The following is a 24,514-nucleotide window of genomic DNA, read 5'->3' as shown; positions in this document are numbered from 1 at the left end:
CCATTGATGTCATTAGTACTTAAATCAATCTTTATCTTGATTATCCTCAATTAGTTCATCAAGCTTCAAAGAATGACTGGAATGAATGTTTGAAAAACTCAATCTTCACAGAAGGATATTTGCACTATTATGGCAGGCTCTAGAATTAGCTGAATAGAAGCTATTGTTCAGACCATCACTGCTTTTTCTTTATTTTTCTCATTTTTGGTTTGGAACTGTGGGCTGAATTTAAGAATCAAACTGAATTTTTAACATCAGCTTGCATTTTCTTTTAAATGAGAAAATTCAAACTAGTATTTTGTATTTAGGAATTGGCCTAGAAAGATAAGTGCAGGTTAATTATTGCAGATGTTTTGGCACCAGAATGTGTTATGCTCAAGGTGTGGCAGTTGGTTGCATGGATGTTGTATTAATCCATTAAGGGGAAGCCAGTGCTGGTCAATGTTTGCATTGACCAGAATTCAAGAAAGATACAATCTCATGTAGCTGTAATACAATGTATCATTAAAGCAACTTCATAATAGTTTGGTACTTATTGTCAAAATAATTGTTGAACCAGCCAGTCACAAGAATCATATTAAATATAGACAACTGGGTTCAAATGAATTCATGAACAGTATAAAGAGTGTAGGGGCCTTCTTAAGAGGAATATCAAGAAGGCAAAGAAATGATCTGAGACAGCTTTTGGAAATAAGATTAAGTACAATCCAAAGAGATTCTGTAAGTGCATTAGGGACAAAAGATCAACTAGAGAGATTACGGTCCCTTAAAGATCAAAGAGTGTTGAACCTCAGGATATGGGAGAGATATTAAATGAATATTTCGTGTCAGTTTTTACTGTGGAGAAAGAGATGGAGGCAAGAGAACTTGTAAATAAATATTGATGTTTGAAGACAGTTCAAATCACAGAAGTGGAAGTACTGGAGGCCTTAGAAAATATAAAAGGAGGATAAATCTTTAGGACCTGATCTAGTACATCCCAGGATGTTCTGGGAAGTTAGGGAGGAAATTGTGAGGCCCCTTGCAGAAATATTTGTATGTATAACTGGAATGTGGCTAATATTGTACCTTTGTTTGAGAAGGGATGTAAAGAGAAGCCTGGGAACTACAGACCTTTGGTGGTGATTAAGTTGTTGGAAGTGATTCTGGAGGTTAGGATTTATATGCATTTGGACAGACAAAGAAAGCCAACATGGTTTTGTGTGAGGGAATTCATGTCTCAAACTTGAGCGAGTTTTTTTTAAGAAGTATTCAAGAAGATTGATAAGGGCAGAGTGGTAGACATTGTTTACTTGGACTTTAGTAAAGCCTTTAAAAGATCCTGCATGGTACATTAATTAGTAAAGTTAGATCACGTGGAATTTAGGATGAGCTTGCCAATTGGATACAAAATTGTCTTAATGGCAGGAGACAGAGTGTGATGGTAGAGGGTTCTTTTTCGGACTGGAGGCCTGTGACTAACGTTTTCTACAGGGATCGGGACTGGGTCCACTTTTTGTTTGTTATTTATATAAATGATGTAGATGAGAATATAGAAGACATAATTGGTAAGTTTGCAGATGACACCAAAATTGGTGGTATAGTGGCCAGCGAAGAAGATTATCTAAGATAACAAAGAGATTTTATCAATTGATCAATGGGCTGAAGAGTGGCAAATGGAGTTTAATTTGGATAAATGCAAGGTTTTGCATTTTTTTTTAAAACAAACAAGGGCAGGACTTACACAATTAAAATTAGGGCCTCGGGTAATTTTGTAGAAGAGACAGACCTAGGAGTTCTGGCACATAATTCTTTGAAGTTTCCATCACAGAGATAGGGTGGTTAAGCCAACGTTTAGTACACTTGCCTTCATTGCTCAAATCCTTAAGTGTTTGGAGTTGAGATATTATGTTGAGTTTGTACAGTATATTAGCGAGGAGAAAGTGAGAACTGCAGATGCTAGAGATCAAAATCAAGAGCGTGGTCCTGGAAAAGCACAGCAGGTTAGGCAGCACCCAAAGAGCAGGGGAATTGACATTTCGGGCATAATCCCTGAGGCCTCTTTTGGAGTATTATGTCCAGTTGTGGCACCCTGTTATTGTAAGGATATTATTAAGCTGGAGTGGGTTCTGAAGAGATTTACAAGGATGTTGCAGGGAACGGATGGTTTGAATTATAAAGAGAGGCTGGATCGGTTTGTATCTTTTTCACTGGAGCGTAGGAAGTTGAGGAGAGATCTTATAGTGATTTATAAAATCATTAGGGGTATAGATAAGGTGAATGGCAGGTGTCTTTTCCCTCAGGTGAAAAATTTCAAGACTAAGAGGTATTTTTTAAGGTGAGAGGAGAAATATTTTAAACAGACACGAAGGGCAACTTTTTTTATTTTACACAGAGTGGTTAATGCATGGAACGAACTGCCAGAGGAAGTGATGGATGTGGGCACAGTTACAATGTTTAAAAATTTCTTAGATAAGTACATGAATAAGTAATGCTCAGAGGAATATGGGCCAAGCGCAGGCAGACAGGACTAGTTTAATTTGGCATTATGATTGGCATCGACTGGTTGGACTAATGGGTCTGTTTCCTTGCTGTATGACTGTACACCATATTGTGAATCCAGTGTTAGTGGGTCTGATTTGGTCTGGTTTGCTATCCCTGTGTCATAACGCTGTCCATTCAGAATGATCGGAGAAAAAAATAATGTTGGGCTATGGTCTGCAACCATTAGTGGAATGACCTGGATCAACCAAATAATAGGGTCAGTGAAGTATTGGGGAAGGTGGGAACATGGCGGGATTGTAAAACACAGATGTACTTGATAACGGAAAGGCTAATTCCTATAATAATTTGTGAAGATTATTTTGGGATTCATTTACAAAACAATTACAAAATAAAATTTATAGTTAATTTCCTGGACCATTGTGCCATTACTTGTTTTGTAATTTTTTAAAACAGGTTTTCACTTTTGTAAAAGGGGCAGCCTACAGAAATGTTGGCAGACTTCTAGAGAATCAGATTTTAAGCAATATCAGCTACCCAAAGGAAAATAGTGCTCTCACTACAGGAAACAATAAACATAAATAATGCCCAATCAAGTCAACAAATATTTTAAAAAGTTTGACATTTAATATAATGGACCTGATTTACATGAACTTAACTTGCAGAAATTGCCATCAATTCTGACTTTTTCCAATTTCCATTACTTCAACTGTACTTTAATTTGAGTATTGTCTCAAAGAAAAACTGGACATTCACATTTTATTTATATATTTTGGTGAAGTCAAGTCAATTATCAATTGTGATTACTGCACTTCATTAAATTTTGAGTAAAATATTTGGAATATATTATGATTCCATTAATATAATTCAGTGTTTCTTAGTATCTGATGCATTGGCTCAGGTAAGAAAGGCTAAAATAGTAGAACATAGAACAGTACAGCACAGAACAGGCCCTTCGACCCACGATGTTGTGCCAAACATTTGTCCTAGCTTAAGCACCTATCCATGTACCTATCCAATTGCTGCTTAAAGGTCACCAATGATTCTGACTCTGCCACTCCCACAGGCAGCGCATTCCATGCCCCACCACTCTCTGGGTAAAGAACCTACCCCTGACATCCCCCCATACCTTCCACCCTTCACCTTAAATTTATGTCCCCTTGTAACACTCTATTGTACTCGGGGGAGAAAAGTCTCTGACTGTCTACTCTAACTATTCCCCTGATCATCTTATAAACCTCTATCGTCACCCTTCATCCTTCGCTGTTCTAATGAGAAAAAGCCTAGCACACTCAACCTATCCTCATACGACCTATTCTCCATTCCAGGCAACATCCTGGTAATCTCCTCTGCATCCTCTCCAAAGCTTCCACATCTTTCCTAAAGTGAGGTGACCAGAACTGCACTCAGTACTCCAAATGTGGCCTTACCAAGGTCCTGTACAGCTGCAACATCACCTCATGACTCTTGAATTCAATCCCTCTGCTAATGAACGCTAATACACCATAGGCCTTCTTCCAAGCTCTCTCAACCGGAGTGGCAACTTTCAAAGAGCTATGTACATAGACCACAAGAATCCTCTGCTCCTCCACCTTACTGAGAACCCTACCGTTAACCCTGTATTCCGCATTCTTATTTGTCCTTCCAAAATGGCCAGCCTCACACTTGACAGGGTTAAATTCCATCTGCCACTCCTCAGCCCAGCTCTGCATCATAACTAAGTCCTTTTGCAGCCGACAACAGCCCTCCTCACTATCCACAACTCCATCAATCTTGGTATCATCTGCAAATTTACTGACCCACCCTTCGACTCCCTCTTCCAAGTCATTAATAAAAATTACAAACAGCAGAGGACCAGAACTGATCCCTGCGGAACTCCACTTGTAACTGGGCTCCAGGCTGAATATTTACCATCTACCACCACTCTCTGACTTCAACCGGTTAGCCAGTTCTCTATCCAACTGGCCAAATTTCCCACTATCCCATGCCTCCTGACTTTCCGCATAAGCCTACCATGGGGAACCTTATCAAATGCCTTACTAAAATCCATGTACACTACATCCACTGCTCTACCCTCATCCACATGCTTGGTCACCACTTCAAAGAATTCAATAAGACTTGGAAGGCAAGATCTACCCCTCACAAATCCATGCTGCTGTCCCTAATCAAGCAGTGCCTTTCCAGATACTCATAAATCCTATCCCTCAGTATCCTTTCCATGACTTTACCTACCACAGAAGTAAGACTAACTGGTCTGTAATTCCCGGGGTTATCGTATTCCCTTTTTTGAATAGGGGCACAACATTCGCCACTCTCCAGTCCCCTGGTACCACCCCCGTTGACAGTGAAGACGAAAAGATCATTGCCAACGGCTCTGCAATTTCCTCTCTTGCTTCCCACATAATCCTAGGATATATCCCGTAAGGCCCGGGGGACTTGTCTATCCTCGAGTTTTTCAAAATGCCCAACACATCTTCCTTCCTAACAAGTATCTCCTCTAGCTTTCCAGTCCATTTCATACTCTCCTCTTCAACAATACGGTCACTCTCATTTGTAAATACTGAAGAAAAGTACTCATTCAAGACCTCTCTTATCTCTTCCGACTCAGTACACACTCTCTCACTACTGTCCTTGATCTGACCGACCTTCGTTCTCGTCATTCTCATGTTTCTCTCATACGCATAAAAGGCCTTGGGGTTATCCTTGATCCTACCCGCCAATGATTTTTCATGCCCTCTCTTAGCTCTCCTAATCTCTTTCTTCAGCTCCCTCCTGGCTATCCTGTATCCCTCCTATGTTCTGTCTGAACCTTGTTTCCTCAACCTTATGTAAGCCTCCTTCTTCCTCTTTACTAGACATTCAACCTCCCTCGTCAACCAAGGTTCCCTCACACGACCATCTCTTTCCTGCCTGACAGGTACATACATATCAAGGACACGTCGTATCTGTTCCTTGAAATAGTTCCATATTTCAATGACATCCTTCCCTGACAGCCTATGCTCCCAACTTATGCTCCTCAGATCCTGTCTTGCAGCATCGTATTTACCCTTCCCCCAATTGTAAAACCTACCCTGTTGCATACACCTATCTACTCCATAACCAAGGTGAATGTCACAGAATTGTGGTCACCATCACCAAAATGTTCACCCACTAACAAGCCCATCACTTGTCCCGGTTCGTTACCGAGTACCAAATCCAATATGGCCTCCCCTCTGGTCGGACAATCTACATACGGAGTTAGAAAAGCTTCCTGGACACACTGCACAAACACCGCCCCGTCCAATCTACTTGATCGAAAGAGCTTCCAATCAATATTTGGCAAGTTGAAATCGCCCATGACTGATACCCTGTGGCTTCTGCACCTTTTCAAAATCTGTTTCCCAATCTATTTCTCCACATCTCTGCTGCTTTGGGGGGCCTATAGTAAACACCCAACAAGGTGAATGCTCCTTTTCTATTTCTGACTTCAGCCCATACTACCTCCAAAGGCAGATCCCCCTCGAACTGCCTTTCTGCAGCCGTTACACCATTTCTAATTAGCAACGCCACACCCCCTCCTTTTTTACCACCCTCCCTAACCTTACTGAAACATGTGTAAACAAGAACCTCCTACAACTATTCCTGTCCCTCTTCTATCCACATTTCCATGATGGCCACAACATCGTAATCCCAAGTACCAATCCACGCCTTAAGTTCACCGACCTTATTTCTGATACTCCTTGCGTTGAAGTATACACACTTGAACCCATCTCTGTGTCCGCAAGTATTCCCTGTCAGTGCTACCTTCTCCACAGCCTCCCTACATTCTTGGACATCCTGAAAAACAGTTAACCTACTTGCTGGACTACAAGTCCGGATCCCATCCCCCTGACAAATTAGTTTAAACCTCCCCAAAGTGTGCTAGCAAACCTACCTCCAAGGATATTGATGTCCTTCTGATTCAGATGCAACTCGTCCTGCTTGTACAGGTCCCACCTTCCCCAGGAAGCAGTCCAATTGTCCAAATACCTGAAGCCTCCCTCCTACACCATCCTTGAAGCCAGGTGTTCAACTGCACTCTCTCCCTATTCCTTGCCTCACTGTCACATGGCACCGGCAACAACCCAGAGATGACGACTCTATCCGTCCTAGCTTTTAGCTTCCAGCCTAACTCCCTGAGCTCCTGAATGACCTCCCCACTCCTCTTCCTACCTATGTCGTTGGTGCCAATGTGCACCACGAATTCTGGCTTCACACCCTCCCCCTTAAGGATTCTGAAGACATGGTCAGAGACGTCTCGGACTCTGGCACCCAGGAGGCAACACACCAACCGAGAGTCTCGCCCATGTCCACAGAACCGCCCGTCTGTCCCTCTAACTATAGAGTGTCCTATAACTAACGCTCTCCTCCTCTCCCCCTTTCCCCTCTGAGCCTCAGAGCCGGACCTCGTGCCAGAGACCCGGTCACTGCAGCTTACCCCTGCCAGGCCGTCCCCCCCAACAGTATCCAAAGCGGTATATTTATTGTTGAGGGGAACGATCACAGGGGATCCCTGACTGCCTGCTTCGTCCCCTTCCCACCTCTAACTTTTACCCAGCTACCTCTGTTCTCTTGCGTAACTGTGTCCCTGTAGCTTCTATTTTTCACCCTCTCAGCCTCTCAAATAATTCTCAGTTCATCAACATAAATTTAATACATTCATCCATTACTGTCTTATAATGATGCTGTATCTTGAACAAGACTCTGCTAGCAAACCCGTTCCTAATGGAAAATGATGCAACAGATCAGAGTGTGTGCATATTTTTCTTTCAAGCTTTTGTACTGGAGTAGCTACTCACCATAGAGAAGGCCTGTGAGTAATGGAAAGCAATGAGATCCCAAAATTCTTTGCAGTTTGAAATATCTTGCCTTCAACGTCAATGCTCACAGCACTAGTGCATTCATCCAGCAGTGCATATTTTGGTCTAAACAAACACATTAAATAAACAGTATAATACAAAAAAACAACTTGTTTTCAATAACACAAATTAAGAGCCTTCAATTTTTTTGTCAAACTACAACCAATCAGGCCAACTAATCTTTGTAATTGTTATGCTCCAATTGAGACCTTTCCTACTACTTCCAATCGAACCCTATCTTTTTAAAAAATTTATATGCACGACGTGCACATAACTGCTAAGGCAAGCATTTGTTGGTTAATGAGCTGACTGCCTTGGTCATTTTAAAGGGCATTTAAGACGAGCATATTTTTGAATCTGGAGTCATATACATCAGATATAAGAGTGGTTAATGATGGCAGATTTCTTTGCCTAAAAGGAAATTAATGAAGCAGATGGATTTTTATGAAAGTTGGCAATGTTTACATACTCACGATTAGACTCATGATTTTTTTAATGGTTGAATTTTTTAAAAATTCCAGATCTTATTGAATTCAAAATTTCACCATTAACTTAGGGCTCTGGATTATTAGTCCAGTAATATTACAACAATGCCACCACCTCTACATAATCTTTTATTCTTTTCCCTTTTATGCTTGGCTCCTAACTTCCATTTCCTATTTCCATTTTCTCTCAGGGCTGACACTGCTTCATCTTGCCAATTGGATCGAGCTAAAAGCAAATTAAAATGTGATCAGTTTCAATTTGTCAAGATTTACAGTTACTAAGACATTGTGAATAAGAAATCAAAGTGAGAAAGAAAATATATAGTAATTTATATAGATTAGATTAGATTACTTACAGTGTGGAAACAGGCCCTTCGGCCCAACAAGTCCACACCGACCCGCCGAAGCGCAACCCACCCATACCCCTACATTTACCCCTTACCTAACACTACGGGCAATTTAGCATGGCCAATTCACCTGACCCGCACATCTTTGGACTGTGGGAGGAAACCGGAGCACCCGGAGGAAACCCACGCAGACACAGGGAGAACGTGCAAACTCCACACAGTAAGTCGCCTGAGTCGGGAATTGAACCCGGGTCTCTGGTGCTGTGAGGCAGCAGTGCTAACCACTGTGCCACCATGCCGCCATAGTGCCCAACATAATCAGCACATCTCAACGCCTTCGCCAAACAATGAACTACTTTTAAAATGTGGTTTCTGCTACAATGCAGGAACCATGGAGCGAATTTACAAATAGAGCGTTTGTATAAGCAGCAAATAATGACCAGATCATTTATTTTTAAAGGTGGTTAAGGAATAATTATTGGCCAAGATAACAGGGTAAACCTCACTGCATTTTTTGAATATAATGCCATGAGGTTTACTACAGCCACCTAAGAAGATAGATGGGGCATAGACTAAGATTCAAAAGACAATAGTCTGGATTTTCAATCGCTAGTGGAAGCTTGAAAGGGTCTTATTTGAACCTATATCCCCAGAAGGTGGCACTGGATCCCATGTTCCTTGGCACAATCCTCAATTTTCAAGGGGTAAGAATGGGAAACTAGCTGGTGGTTTCTTCAGAATTGTTCCAGATGTGTTTTTTGTGACATTTGAAGGATCAACTCATCCTGGGCTGAGTGCTGTAGTCTGACTTGACATCCATTACAATTTTGTACCATGTTTATCTTCCTGGTGCTTTTGAGAATTGCCTGCTCTTCTTAGTAAAGGCAACGGCGTCTTCTAGGGGCATTCGGCATAAAGCAAGTCTCCAGCTCATTCAAATTAAAAAGGTATGTAATTAAAGTGATAACTTTAAGTACAGGGACAGGACCAAGAATTTACTTAGGTGTCAGGTTCCCAACCTTGCTTTGAAAATCCAGCGCAGCATCTCTTACAATGTGGTACTCCCTCTGTCCCACATTGCATTATCAACTTGGATTTCCAACAACATTCAAACTCATAGGTTAGTATGCTATCTAACTAATGCTAGACTCATTAAGTTATTTGAACCTTGTATATGCAACATCAAGTTGAAATATTTATAAATTTTTCAAAATTCCAGCAAAATATAACACGTGTTTTAAGAAGAGTCTGGAATTGAGGAAGAACTAGCATAATTTACTTATTCCATTGTTGAAGATTGAAATAAAAGGGAAACAAGTTCAAAGTTTCAAAACTTCTGAGAACCCAGTCTTCTTAGCAAGATATAAAACTTATGGAGTAAGTATGGAATGAGTTAAATTCAGTAATAAATTAACTTGCACCAAGTGCAGATAGCAATGAGATGTCCCCTTTCAAACATCTCCCTTCAAACTTGTAGAAAGTAATTTGAAAGAACACCCAGAAAAATAATTATCATCTTTACGGTGATATGAATAAGACTATGTATATCTGACCAGAAATAAGACTGGGCATTAGAAATTAGATATAATATAGCATTGAGTTTTAAAAAACTAAACAGAATTTATTTACAGACCACTGAATGAAAAACTAACAAAAGAAAACTGAATTTAGGTTAAGTTAACCTATCTTAAAACACAATCGACTCTATTGCAACTTAATGATGCTGTTCCAAATTCTTGCAATATCTCCATAAACACCCCCTTGGCAAAAAAAGGAAAAACCAATACAGGTTCTTACAGGAGAAATGTCAGACAAAGGATCAGCATGGAGCTGTTTCTTTGACCAGCAGCCTCAAAAAGACTCCTTGCTAAAACCAGACCCTGAACTGGGAGAACTGACCATTCTCCTTTCATTATATGTGTTTAGAAATAAAAACCTTGAAAAGCCTTCTCAAGTAGACATTTCTAGACATATTGGAACCTCTGCCTTTATGATACCTCTCGAAAAAAATCAAGGACAACACAACTTTGTCGAAGGGACAGCATTGTCACATCATGCAGCATTAGATGTTATCTCACTTGCCGGTCTTCATATCTTTTAGCAGTATAAGTTCATTTCTAAGTTCTACATCATTAAAAGAAACCTACATTATTCCAGCAATTAATTTCAAGCTGGAGTTAAACTAACGTAGTCAATGAATGTGAAAACTCCAAGAAAGGCTGTAAGGATCATGTGCAGAGGATGAAAATATTTTGAGAAAGGTTCTGCCAAAAATGCTGAGGAAAGGGTACTTCACCCGAAGTGTTAAATCTGATTTCTCTCCACAGATGTTGCCAGACAGGCTGAGCTTTTCCAGCTATTTTTGTTTTTGCCAGCAAAAATGTGTCTCTGTAAAATTTATGATCCTCGTATACAGAGGTATTTGTGCAATCCAGATTAATACAACAACTATGATGGGTTTCTGGTAAAATCCAAATGATTTGCATTATTTACTCCAAATTAATAGTACGTAGCTCATAACATTCGATATAGAATCTGCGACCACTCCTTCCCCTGGTTGATAGGTTGATGATCAGTTATCACAAAGTTTTAAAGGCAACATTAGATAGTTGTATCCATGAAAGGCTCACTGAAATCTTTGGCCAATAGGTAACTGTTTATCAAGGTTTTCCACGGATTCCAGATAAAACATTAATGCAAAGTATAAGTGACACTTAATGAAGTAAGGATCATATAATCAACAAATGATCAATTCCCAGCATGCTGCATCATGAGCAGGCAATCAGGGCGGATTGCTCCATTTTCCCAAACATGACCAACACAAAGAAAACACATTTTCTGCAAGGTCCTCTGACTCCACCCTGGATTGAGTAGCAACAGCTTCCGTCATCTGCTGGATCTCATACAATATGAGTTCTCTGATTGGGACTGTTAATCTGGTCTAATTAGAGAGTACTAGTTGACATAAGAAGGTTGTGTGTCAGAGATATAGACACTCTGGTGTCTTACTTTGTATAAGGCAGTACTATAGTCATGGACTATTCATGTGTAAATAAAGTGTGACTGCATGATCGGACACTAGCCTCTGTGAAGTTATTTCAATGCATCTTCTGCATCAACAAAGCTAAATAAAGTCTCTCAGAAGACGACCCACTCTTCTACTGCTCCAAAAATCAACAAGAATCAACTTATGAGACTAAGCAGCACACATCTGAAGCCGCCAATCACACACCTCTCTGCCACTCTACCAACTCCAAAATAACCCAACCATTTGCATCAATTCAGATCATAATTGAGATGGCGGTATAGAATACTTACCTAAACTGAGAGTAACACTGAGGCACAAAAGACAGCAGGGTAATGCACTACTCTGTCTACCCAAAATCTTTGCAATGTAGGAAATGATTAACTGGTCAGATTTCCTAATTTGCTCTATGGGAGAGCCACAATTGAAAATACTCTGAAAAACAATACATTGGAAACCACATTTTTCAGTTCTGATCCATTTGACTAGGATTTCTGCTATTTGGCAATCTCCTTAATCCAAATGAAATGAAGATGTAGACTTCAGAAAGCACTCCAGTTCAGATCAAGTAACATCTTACTAAGTTGTTAAATCTATCATTACTCTACTTTAAAAACAGCAGCTAGAATTATTCTCCTATTCAAGCTACAAAATTTGCAAGATAAAATAATGCCAAGAACAGTTCAAATTATGTATTTTAAGAGGATTAAAAGAGTGCATTAAAATTTGCTAAGAGCTAAATTAAGGTCCAAATAGAAACATCACAGACCGAAGATAATATATTTTGCAAGCAGATTATATAAAACCATGCAACTACAAATCCAAGCGCAATTGGGTCATTAAGAGCTGGAAAAGTCACCATAGACACCCAAATAAAATTAGATTTTAAGCCAACTTGAAAAGATGAAAGACTTGATATAGAAAATGCAGGGTTTCACTAAGCAAACTAATCAAAGTAGAATAATGGCACTACACAAACATTTTGCCTTTTTATTTTAATCTGTTAACACAGGCTCTTCATGAACTAATGAAACTATCATTGGAAGTGAGAGATTGTGATTAAGACATCAATTCTTTCAAGGGGAGAGTATCAAATGGGATGCAGGCTTGAATGTGACATTTAGTATGTCCTCATGAAAGAAGATTTCTACTAACAGTAGGAATGATCTTGCCTCTGCTCACTACGATAAGGTGTGAAAAACAATGGTCTATCACTTCATCCTATTGCAACATTTGGATTACACATGGAATGTGCAATACAGACAATAAAGTACCTTTATTACCAGCAGAGTCACACCATTCAGTGCCCATTATGATTTAACTTATGTAATTAACCAGATGTGCCAGTGTTGATGGCTGTCTGAAGAAGGAAACAAATTTATTCCCAAGTGATTTGGATAGCATCATCTCTTACTTCTGGGAATGAATTGAGATAAGCATCTGCCCATTTTCACTGTGCATTTTTGAACACAAAGTAATATTGAGATTTAGATGCTATTTGCATAGAGCTGCCTCTTAATAATGGACTGGGGACAATTGATACAAATACATTGAAGTAGCAAATAATGTCTTTGCTCAAAAGTGAATTATCTTCACTTGTGTGACAAGAATTTTATAGGTTTTCACTAATTGTTTTTCATAATAATTAATGGCAGTCAAAGAATATTTTATTTCTTGTTTGCAATAAAAATACCTCACAAATAACAACCTTTGTCCAACTTTGTTACGATTGTCAATTGTGGGGAAAATGGCAAGAAAAGACTTCTGCGGTTTGTAACTCGTCTGCCAGAAAATCTGCTGTCATGGTACACCATGCTTCTCTATTTAATACCATCCTCCAATCCTTTCCAGCTCAAATATAATCAAATCTGTGACCTTCATTATCCAACTCTGCCTACCATTTTGATCTGAGAAGAGATCTTTGGCTATTTGATTAGAGCTAAAATACTACAAAGTGCTGACTTTTTTTGAAATGGATGTCAGTTTTTACGAGATCTATTTGCTCTTGCAAATTAAATTACCTTCGCACTGTCTCATGATGTATATAGGAAACTTTTCATATATGCTTTAGCATCCACATTTCAAAGGCCTCCATTTTCTTCCTCAGGTCTTTACATATTGTTCACATTTTTGAGCCATACAGAAAAGAATTATAAATGTAAGAAAACATGTTTATTCCTTGGTACACATGGTTTTTTTGGAGCAGTTTATGGGATAGCCCACTAGGGAACAGCTAATTCTGGATTTGGTAATGTATAATGAGGCAGACTTGATTAGGAAGTTTAAGGTGAAGGAACCCCTAGGAACATCCCAGTTACTGCAACACGATAAAATTCACCCTGCAGTTCGAGGTGGAGAAGCTGGAATCAGATGTACCGTAACATTATTGCAATTAAGAAAAAGTAAATACAAAGACACGAGGAAGAAGCAGGCCAGAGTTGACTGGAAAGGAAGCATAGCAGGGAAGATGTCAGGCAGGCATGGCAGGAGTTGCTGCGGATAATTCAGGAGGCACAGCAGAAATTTATCTCAAGGAAGAGGAGAAAGAAATGTACTAACAGGAGGAGGTGGCAACCATGGCTGAGGAGATAAGTCATAGACAGTAGAAAAGCAAAAGGTAAAGTATATAATGTGGTGAAGATTAGTGGGAAGCCAGAGGATTAGGAAGCCTTTAAAAATCAGCAGAGGACAATTAAAAAGGCAATGGGGGGGGGGGGGAGAAAATAAAATATGAGGGTAAGCTCGCTAGTAATATTAAAAAAACAAGAGTTTTTTTAATATATAAAAAGTAAGAGACACAAAATTGGACCGCTGTAAAAGTAGTAATGGGGAATGGAGAAATGAAACTTTGCATCAGTCTGCATTTTGAAAGACACTAGTAGCACACAAGACCTTTAAGAGAGTCAGTGGGCAGAGGTAAGTGCAGCAGCTCTCACTAAGGAGAAGGTACTAGGGAATCTATACAAGAAGCTCATCTATTCCGTCCGCTTTACATTCTTTTTCCTTTCTATGTATTTTTTAATGTTTCCATTTATTATGATACCTTTCCTTCTTTTAATGACTTCAGCAGAAGACAACTTCTCCCAGCCAGGGTGAGGTGGCTTCCAACTGTCCGGAATGGCAGTATAAGCTTGGCATCTAGCAGGATGGTCTCCGGATGTAGCCTTTTTGTCATGGTGTGGAGGTCCCATTCTGTCATGGAGGTTTCTTTGACGGCTTCCGAGTATTCCAACAGCCCAGTGTGAAGGTCTAGTCCCAGCAAGCAAGACTTGTCTCAGCTTGCTGGGACAGTCTCGGACTGGGCCTACGGGGCAGTTTCAGCCCAGTTTTCCAGTGTACCCCGACCTCAGGACCCGATAATTGATCTGCAGTGAACTTTTTTCTATCTTCTCATTTATGACTTCTGTCATTAATTTAAGTGCCATGGTATGTTGACTTATAAAACTTTGCACTGAATATTTTTGTTTAGGTACACATGACAATAAATTGCTGTTCTATTCTAATGTACTCAGATATTTGGTGCCTGGCTGTAATGGGCTGAATGACTCCTCCTGTACTGTACATGTTTACATCTGTGAGGGTAGCATTCTAGGCCTAAACATCTTCAGCTGCTTCATCAATGAATCAATCACCCTTTCTCCATCAAATGATCCAAAGTATGGATATTTATGGATGACTGCCCAATCCCTCCAAACTCTTCCTTTTCATAAACCCATCCAGATGTCTTCTAAATGTTGTAATTGTACCACCCTCCACCTCATTATCCATGTGCTTATCAAAGGATTATTTAAATCTTCCCAATGAGTTAATTACATTGGCAGCTAGGGCATTCCACGCCCTTACTACTCTGTCAAGAACCTGCCTCTGGCATCTGTCTTAAAACTATCACTCCTCAATTTGTAGTTATGCCCCCCCCCCCCCCCCATACAAGCTGACATCATCATCCTAGGAAAAAGACTTCCACTGTCTACCCTATCTAATCCTCTGATCATCTTGTATGTCTCTATCAAATCCCCTCAGCTGCCTTCTTTCCAATGAGAACAGACCCAAGTCTCTCAGCCTTTCCTCATAAGACCTTCCCTCCAGACCAGGCAACATCCTGATAAATCTCCTCTGCACCTTTTCCAATGCTTCCACATCCTTCCCAAAATATGACGGCCAGAGCTGTACACAATAGTCCAAGTGCGGCCGCACTAGCATTTTGTATAGTTGCAGCATGATATTGCAGCTCGGGAACTCAATCTCTCTACCAATGAAACCTAACACACCGTATGCCTTCTTAACAGAACTATTAACTGGGGTGCAAATGTGTTGCTGGTCAAAGCACAGCAGGTTAGGCAGCATCTCAGGAATAGAGAATTCGACGTTTCGAGCATAAGCCCTTCATCAGGCAGCTTTCAGGGATCTATGTACATGGACTCTAAGATCCCGCTGCACATCCACACTACCAAGAATCTTTCCATTGACCTAGTACTCTGCCTTCCTGTTACTCTTTCCAAAGCGCATCATCTCAAATTTAGCTGCAGTGAACTCCATTTGCCACACCTCAGCCCAATTCTGCAGTTTATCCAAGTCCCCCTGCAACCTGTACCATTTTTCCAAACTGTCCACTACTCCACCAACTTTAATGTCACCTGCAAATTTACTACTCCATCCACCTATACCTGTGTCTAAGCAATTTATAAAAATGATAAACAGCAGTGGTCCCACAACAGATCATTGTGACACACCACTAGTAACCAGACTCCAGGCTGAATATTTTCCATCAACCATCACTCGCTGCCTTCTTTCAGAAAGCCAGTTTCTAATCCAAACTGCTAAATCATCCTCAATCCCATGCCTCTGCATTTTCTCCAACGGCCTACCATGTGGAACCTTAACAAGGGCTTTACTGAAGTCCATGTATATACCATGTATGCCTACCCTCATCTACATGCTTGGTCACCTTCTCAAAAAACTCAACTAGATTTGAGAGACACGACCTGCCCTTGACGAAACCATGTTGACTATCTGAAATCATATTGTTGCTTGCTAGATGATTATAAATCCTCTCTCTTATAACCCTTCCAAAACCTTTCCGACAAAAGAACATTGGCTCACTGGTCTATAATTACCTGGATCATTTCTACTGCCCTTCTTGAACAAGGGCACAACATTTGCAATCCTTCCATCGTCTGCTACTAAACCTGTAGACAATGGTGATTCAAATATCAAAGTCAAAGGCTCTGCTATCTCCTCCCTAGCTTCCCAGAGAATCCTCGGATAAATCCCATCCGGCCCAGGGGACTTATCTACTTTCACTGCTTCTAGAACTGATAACTTCTTCGTAACTAACCTCGATCTCTGTTAGTCTAATATCTCGCATCTCATTCTTCTCCTCTACAATATTCTCCTTTCCTGAATGAAAAAAGATGAGAAATGTTCATTTAGCACCTCTCCAATCTCCACAGGGTTCACACTCAACTTCCTACTTCTGTCTTTGACTGGCTCTATTCCTATCCTAGTCATCCTTTTATTCCTCACATTCCTATAGAAAGCTTTAGGGTTCTCCTTTATTCTATTTACTAAAGACTACTCGTGTCCTCTCTTTGCTCTTCTTAACTCTCTCTTTCAATCCTTCCTAGCTGATCTGTAACTCTCCATCACCTCATCTGAACCATCTTGTGTCATCAACACATAAACCTCCTTCTTTCGCTTAACGAGAGATTCAATTTCTGCACTAAACCACAGTTCCCTTTCTTTACCACTTTCTCCCCGCCTGACAGGGACATACCTATCAAGGACATGCAATATCGGTTCCTTAAACCAGCTCCACATTTCCATTGTCTGCATCCCCTGCATTTTGCTACCCCATTCTATGCATCCTAATTCTTGCCTAATCGTATTATAATTGCTCTTGTCCCATCGATAACTGTTGACCTGTGGCATGTACCTATCCCTTTCTATCGTTAAACTAAACATAACTGAATTGTGGTCAGTCTCTCCAAAGTGCTCACCTACAACTAAATCAAACCACCTGGCCTGTTCATTACCAAGCACCAGATCCAGTGTGGCCTCCCCTCATGTCGGCCCTTTGACATACTATGTCAGGAAACCCTCCTGTACACATTGGAAAAAAACTGGTCCACCCGACATACTAGAGCTTTAGCATTTCAAATCAATGTTGGGGAAGTTAAAGACACCATAATGACCACCCTGTTCCTTTCACTCCTACCCAGAATAATTTTGCCAATCCTCTCCTCCACCTCCCTGGAACTCCACGGAGGCCTATAAAAAATTCCAAGCAGTGTGACCTCTCCTCTCCTGTGTCTAACCTTAGCCCATACCACCTTAGTAGACGAGTCCTCATCAAAAGTTCTTTCAGCCACTGTTGTACTATCCTTGACTAACAAGGCCACACCTCCCCCTCTTTTCCCACCTTGCCTGTTCTTAATGAAAGATCTAAACCCTGGAATCTGCAACATCCATTCCGGATCCTGCTCTATCTATGTCTCGAAATGGCCACAACATCTAAGTCCCAGGTACCTATCCATGCTGCAAGCTCACCTACTTTATTTCGTTGAAGTAGATGCACTCCAAACCAGCTTGCTGTCTGGCAGCACATTCCTGTGACCGTGAAATCCTGTCCCTGTCCTCCCTACTCTCATCCTTCTGTACCTGCAATTACATCTCAGGTTTCCATCCCCCTGCTGAGTGAGTTTAAACCCACCCGAATAGCACCAGGACATCACGGAACCTGGCACCTGGGAGGCAACACACCAACCATGAGTCTTGTTCATTCCCAACAAGCCTTCTATCTGACCCTCTAACTATTGAGTCCCCAATGACTAACACTCTCCTCCTTTCCTTCTACGCAACAGGGACAGGCTTTGTGCCAGAGACCTGGATCCCACAGCATACTCCTGGTAAGTTGTCCCCTCCAACTGTATCCATTTGCCAGCAATTAGCCTATATCCCTCTAACTCCTTTCTTATCATAAATCCATCCAGATGCCTTTTAAATGTTGTAATTGCATCAGCTTCCAGCACTTCCTCTGGCACTCATTCTATATACACACCACCCTCTGTATGAATACATTGTCCCTTCGGTCCCTTTTAAATCTTTCCCCACTCACCTTAAATCTATCTCTCTCTCTCTAGGTTTGGACTCCCACACCCCAGGAAAAAGACCTTGTCTCTGTATCCTATCCATACCCCTCATGATTTTGTAAACCTCTATAAGGTCACTCCCCGGCCCCAACTTCTGATAATTCAGGGAAAATAGCCACAGCCTATTCAGCCTCTTCCTATAGCTCAAACCTCCCAATCCTGGCAACATTCCTGTAACGCTTTTCTGAATTCTTACAAGTTCCACAACATCCTTCCTTCGGCAGGGACATCAGAATTGAATGCCGTATTTAAAAATATGGATCAACTGATGTCCCGTACAGCTGCAACTTGACTTCCCAACTCCTATACTCAGTGCACTGACCAATAAAGGCAAGAGTACTTTCTTCACTTTCTTATCTGCAACTCCACTATGAACCTGCAATCCAAGGTTTCTTTGTTGAGGAACACTCCCCAGGACCTCACCTATAAATATTCAAAATGCAGCACCTCACAGTTACTTAATTTAAACTCCACTTGCCACTCCTCGGCCCATCTGATCAAGATCTCATTGTACTCAGAAATAGCTTCTTTGCTGTCCACTATACCTTCAACTTTGGTATCGTCTGCAAATTTGCTAATCGTATCTCCTATGTTCACATCCAATCATTTATATAAATGACGAAAAGTGTGGACTCAGCACTGATCCTTGTGGCACACTGTTAGTCACAGGCCTCCAGACTGAAAAACAATCCTCCACCCCAAATCTCTGTCTTCTACCTACGAGCTAGTTCTGTATCCAAATGGCTAGCTCTCAATGTATTCAATAGATCTAACCTTGCTAACTAGTCTCCCATGAAGAACCTTGTTGAATGACCACATTCAAGTTCCCCTATGTCTTACACATCATCCTGACTTGGACCTATTATCATTTGTCATTGCTGAGTCAAAAATCCTGGAACTCCCTTCTTGCCAGCACTATGGCATCCTTACGGCAGTAGTTCAAGAAGCCAACTCACTACCATCTTCTACAAGGCACTTAAAAATGGGTTATAATTGTTGACACAGCCAGTTTGATATCCACATCCCATGAACAAATTTAAAGTACACCTTTTTTAAAAATCTGTTCCTATTCTTTTTTTATCTGTGGCTAAATAAAAACGGACACCATTATTCATCACGGAATTACAAAAACACTTCAATTAAATATTTGTACTAATCAATCTGTGTACCACTACAGCAAAGATTTTTAAGAAAATTAAGCAAAACCATTGTAGCTCCCATAATAATGAGGCTTATACTTAATAAAAATAAGTATTACTGGTCTTTTATGGAGAACATTTCACAATATCAAGCAAAGCCAATAGTTTGTAACATAAAGGCAGTAGTTTGCTAGGAACTCTCCATTCATTTCATTCATGTGCTAAAGGATTTTCTTTGAAGAGAGTTGTAACACAATACAAAGAACATTTTGTACTTCTAAGTTAAATATCCTATTGACATAATGACAAGGGAATATCAGCACACTGGAGGTACATTTCAATAATTACGTATTTTTACAAGGGCATCTCCATTGAAAAAGGTTACTGTCTCAGCTCTGGAAACTTCCCTTGTTGAACTTAATCCTGAATCTCCTCTCAAGTCTCTATCAATATCACTCCTCAGCCAAGTGCCAAACAGATAGTAAGAGCAGCCCACATGACCGACTTTCTTATTTATTCTCAAAGAATGATCAGGAAGTGAACACTGGTAATTATGATTAAACATGTCGTAATACTGTATGGCTCAGCACAACAGAAGGTAACGCTCTTGTGTTAGAAAACCATTTGTTACTATTAAACTCAGTACTTTTAAAAATATCTGAAAAATGTATGTCACATTTTATAAGTTTAGTGTGACATATGATCAATGCAAGGTTATACCACATAGAACTTAATTTACACCCAATGGAAATATCCCTTTTTTCTCAGCAATTTGACTAACTTCCAATCTTTACCTTAAACACAACTCACCTGTGATAAAACATTCGTGCCATGCCCATCCTTTGTTTCTCACCTCCAGACAGGACATCCTTCCAGTCAGTAACTGCATCCCATCCTATAGTAATAGGAAACAAAACATTCTGTATTGTATTGTAAGAATATATACTGTAAGAAAGGAACAAAACTCTGGTAAATGAAACAATTCTTTTTGTACAGCTAAACTTTGTTTCTGATATTTTCAAATGTGAGTAAACTTTTCATGTTTGGTTGTAGGCATTTATCTCAATCTGCTTGCACTGGTTATGAGTTGTATTTTCCTCCTCCCCTTCATAAACCCAAACCTGGTTACCATGTTCAATTTAAAATCGGCATCAATGGAAAATCAAGTAAGTTAAAAATAACACTTGAACGTTAACATTTATTTTGAAAACAAAAACAGTATTTCTTGGGAAAATATCACATAACCTTGATTTTAATCTTGATACAAGTCAAAATGCTCCAATTGCAGTGATGTGTTGCATAAGTTTTAACTTGAGGGCACATTATCTGTAGCAGTCAGGTCCTGAGATGATCATCAGGTTCAAAACATACATGCTTGAAGATACCTAGCAATTATGAGTGGGTGCCTTCCTTACCATCAGACAGGAATCTGAGCAGTTAACACCTGCCAGTTCAAGAGACAGTAATTTACATGGGAAATCTTCACTGTCCAGTTTGTTTTTCTCCATTTTTATTCACTCAATTTATTTACATTGGCTTGCAGCAGGTTTTCACACAACTGATCATCCCATTTTTTTGTCCCATGGCATAACAGAGCTATCGATTTCAGAAGTAACTGGAATCTTTTCTTCCAAATCTTGCATTAGCATGGAAACATAAATTATCCCACCTCTCTAATTCTAGATGAAAGTTCAAATAATGAAGGCATCAAACAAAATGTTAGCTTTATCTTTCTCTGGTAGAGGCTAATGACTTGCTGCAAACTTTCAGCATTCATTATTTTCAGATCTACTCTATTCCCCTGCACATTATTTAATAATTGTTGCAGGAATGAAAGATATATCTCAGGAGTATCCAATTTTGTTCTGTGTTCTCTCCATTTCACTATTATACATATTCTGCAAATCTATGGAAATAAGCTTTGGCTTAGAATAAATCAATGTAAGCCCATCTTGAAGGAGGTCATTGTCACCTGAGTAAAGTCCGCATATATTATAAATGCAACTGGTTTGCACTTAATAACCACTTTAGTGTGCAACTTTTCCCTTTCACCCATACACAATAAGCAAGGGAGAGAGTATCTGGGACACTAGTTATGACAATATAACAAGTCATCTGGGGATTAGCTCAGATGACTTGTCAACGAGCGAAGAACATTACAATGTAGGAACAGGTCATTAAGCCTCCAAACCTGCGCCGATCCATATCCTCTAACTAAATCTGCCATTTATTTTCTAAGGATATGTATCCCTTTACTCCCTGCCCATTCATGTATCTGTCTAGATACATCTTAAATGATGCTATCGTTCCTGCCCCTACCACCTCCGTTGGCAAAGCATTCCAGGCACCCACCACTCTCTGCATAAAGAACTTTCCACGTATGTGTCTCCTAAACGTTTCCTCTCTCACTTTGAACTCATGACCCCGAGTAATTGAGTCCTCCACTTTGGGAAAAAGTTTCTTGCTATCCACTCTGTCTACACGTTTCATGAATCAGGTCCACCCTCAACCGCCTTCTTTCTAATGAAAATAATCCTAATTTACTCAATCTCTCCTCATAGCTAGCTCCCTCCATACCAGGCATCATCCTGGTGAACCTCCTCTGCACCCTTTCCAAATCATCCACATCCTTTTGGTAATATAATGACTAGAACTGTACACAGTATTCAAAATGTGGCTGAACCAAAGTCTTATACAATTGTAATATGACTGCCAACTCTTGTAGTCAAAATTCCGTCCAATGAAGGAAAGCATGCCGAATGCCTTCTTGACCAGTCTACTGACCTGCATTGCCCACTTCAGGGAACAATTAATTTGAACACCCAGATCTCTGTGTACATCAATTTTCCCCAGGACTTTTCCATCACCTCACATTTGTCTGGATTGAATTCCCATCTGTTATTTCTCTGCCCAACTCTTCAATCTATCTATATTCTGCTATATTCTCTGACAGTCCCCGTCACCACCTGCTACTCCATCAATCCTAGTGTCATCTGCAAACTTGCAAATGAGGCAACCTACACCTTCCTCCAATTCATTTATGTATATCACAAACAACAGTGGTCCCAGCATGGATCCCTGTGGGACACCATTGGTCACAGGTCTCCCTTTTGAGAAGCTCCCTTCCACTACTACTCTGTCTCCTGTTGCCCAACAAGTTCTCTATCCATCTAGGTAGGACACTGTGGACTCCAAGCAGCTTCACCTTTTTCATCAGCTTACCATGGAGAACCTTATCATCAAATGTCTTACTAAAGTCCACGTCTATAAAATCTACAGTCATTAATGATGATTTCCATTCAGTCCTATCACCAACCTTTGCCCTAGCAAGTCTGAACTCATATCAATATCAATAATAATAATAATAATAATAATAATAATAATAATAATAATACCAGCTGAATGGGAATTTTACTGGGAAATGAACCGCAGGTATAATTACATATCTGACCACTATCAATACAATGAAATGCTTCATTATAAGCTAGCCTTGAATTAAGACAACTTGGAATTATTTTTGGAAAATTCAGCTTTGCTTTGGTGCAGAATTTAGGAGAAATTTTGGGAACAAGCAGAAGAAATATGATGTTTTGAATTTTACATGAATTTCATAACCATATTCATTGGAGGAGGTGCCTTCACAAACAACCTCATTGTTAATGATGGAAGACAACAAAAGATCAGTGCAAAAAGAGAAACATTCACAGCAATCTTCAGTCAGAAGTGCAATGGCTATGGGTCGTGACAACACTCTGTCAATAGTACTGAAGACTTGTTCTCCAGAACTTGCTGCTACTCTAGCCAAGCTGTTCCAGTACAGCTACAACACTTACAACCACCTAACAATGTGGAGAATTGTTGAGGTATGCCCTGCACACAAAATGCAAGGCAAAGCTAACCCTGCCCAGTGACCACCTCATCAGTCTTCTCTCAATCATCAATAATGTGATGGAACATGTCATCAACAGTGCTATCAAGCAGTGCCTGTTTAACAGTAACCTGCTTAGTGACATCCAGATTGGGTTCTGCCTGGATCAATCAGCTCCTGATCTCATTACAGCCTTGAGGTGAGTGAGACTGACTGCCCTTGACATCAAGACTGCATTCGACCGATCTGTAGCATCACACTATCAAAACTGGAATTGATGGATATCAGGGGGTAAACCCTCTGACATATAGGAAGGTGGTTGTTGTTGTTGGTGGTGGTGGTCAGTCATCTCACCTCAAAGACATCTCTGCTGGAATTCCTCAGGGAGTCATTTCCTCAGTCCAACCATAATCAGCGGCATCAGTGACCTTCCCTCCATAAGGTCAGAAATTCACTGTTCACTGATGATCAAACAATGTTCAGCTTCTTTCGTGACTGCTCAGATTCTGAAGCAGCCCATGTTCAAATGCAACAAGATCCAGTCAATATCCAGCCTTCGCTGACAAATGACAAGTAACATTTGCGCCATACAAATGTCAGGCAATGACCATTTCCAAAAAGAGAAAATCTAACCATTGCCCTTTAACATTCAACAGTGTTACTAATACTGAATTCCCCACTACTAACATCACCGGGGTGACCATTGATCAGAAACTCAACTGCACGTCACATAAACAGTGACTAGAAGAGCAAGTCAGAGGCAACAAGTATAGTCATTAGTTGTCCAGTACGCAAGTAGATCCTTCAATCCAACTCATCCATGCCAACAAAAATATCCTAAATTAACTTAGTCCCATTTGCCAGCATTTGGCCCATATCCCTCTGAATCCTGGCTATTCATGTGCACCTACCCAACCAGGTGACTTTTAAATGTTGTAATTGTATCAGCCTCCAACAGTCCATCTGGCAACTCATTCCATATATGAATCACCCTCTGCATGAAAACGTTGCCCCTTAGGTCCCTTTTAAAAAATTTTCCCTTCTCACTTTAAACCTGTGCTATCTACCCTGGGGAAAAGACATTGTCTATTCACCTCATCTATGCCCATCACGATTTTATAAACCTCTAAAGTCACTCCTCAGC

The 24,514-nt window shown here is 40.3% G+C and overlaps 1 protein-coding gene across 1 annotated transcript in view; it reads right to left on the bottom strand.

The window, feature by feature from the left end:
• LOC132826765 (ATP-binding cassette sub-family D member 2-like) overlaps window positions 1–24,514 on the bottom strand; it is a 98,280-nt gene that overhangs the window by 5,261 nt on the left and 68,505 nt on the right. The window contains exons 8-9 of the mRNA XM_060842948.1: window positions 20,313–20,397; window positions 7,299–7,424 (exon numbers count right to left, since the gene is read on the bottom strand). Coding sequence (XP_060698931.1) covers window positions 7,299–7,424; window positions 20,313–20,397 — 211 coding nt within the window. The remainder of the gene's footprint in view (window positions 1–7,298; window positions 7,425–20,312; window positions 20,398–24,514) is intronic.

Source organism: Hemiscyllium ocellatum, chromosome 23 (assembly GCF_020745735.1).
Source record: "Hemiscyllium ocellatum isolate sHemOce1 chromosome 23, sHemOce1.pat.X.cur, whole genome shotgun sequence".
Taxonomy (NCBI): Eukaryota; Metazoa; Chordata; class Chondrichthyes; order Orectolobiformes; family Hemiscylliidae; genus Hemiscyllium; species Hemiscyllium ocellatum.
The sequence above is the reverse complement of the archived record's forward strand: the minus strand, read 5'-3'. Positions and strand labels throughout refer to the sequence as shown.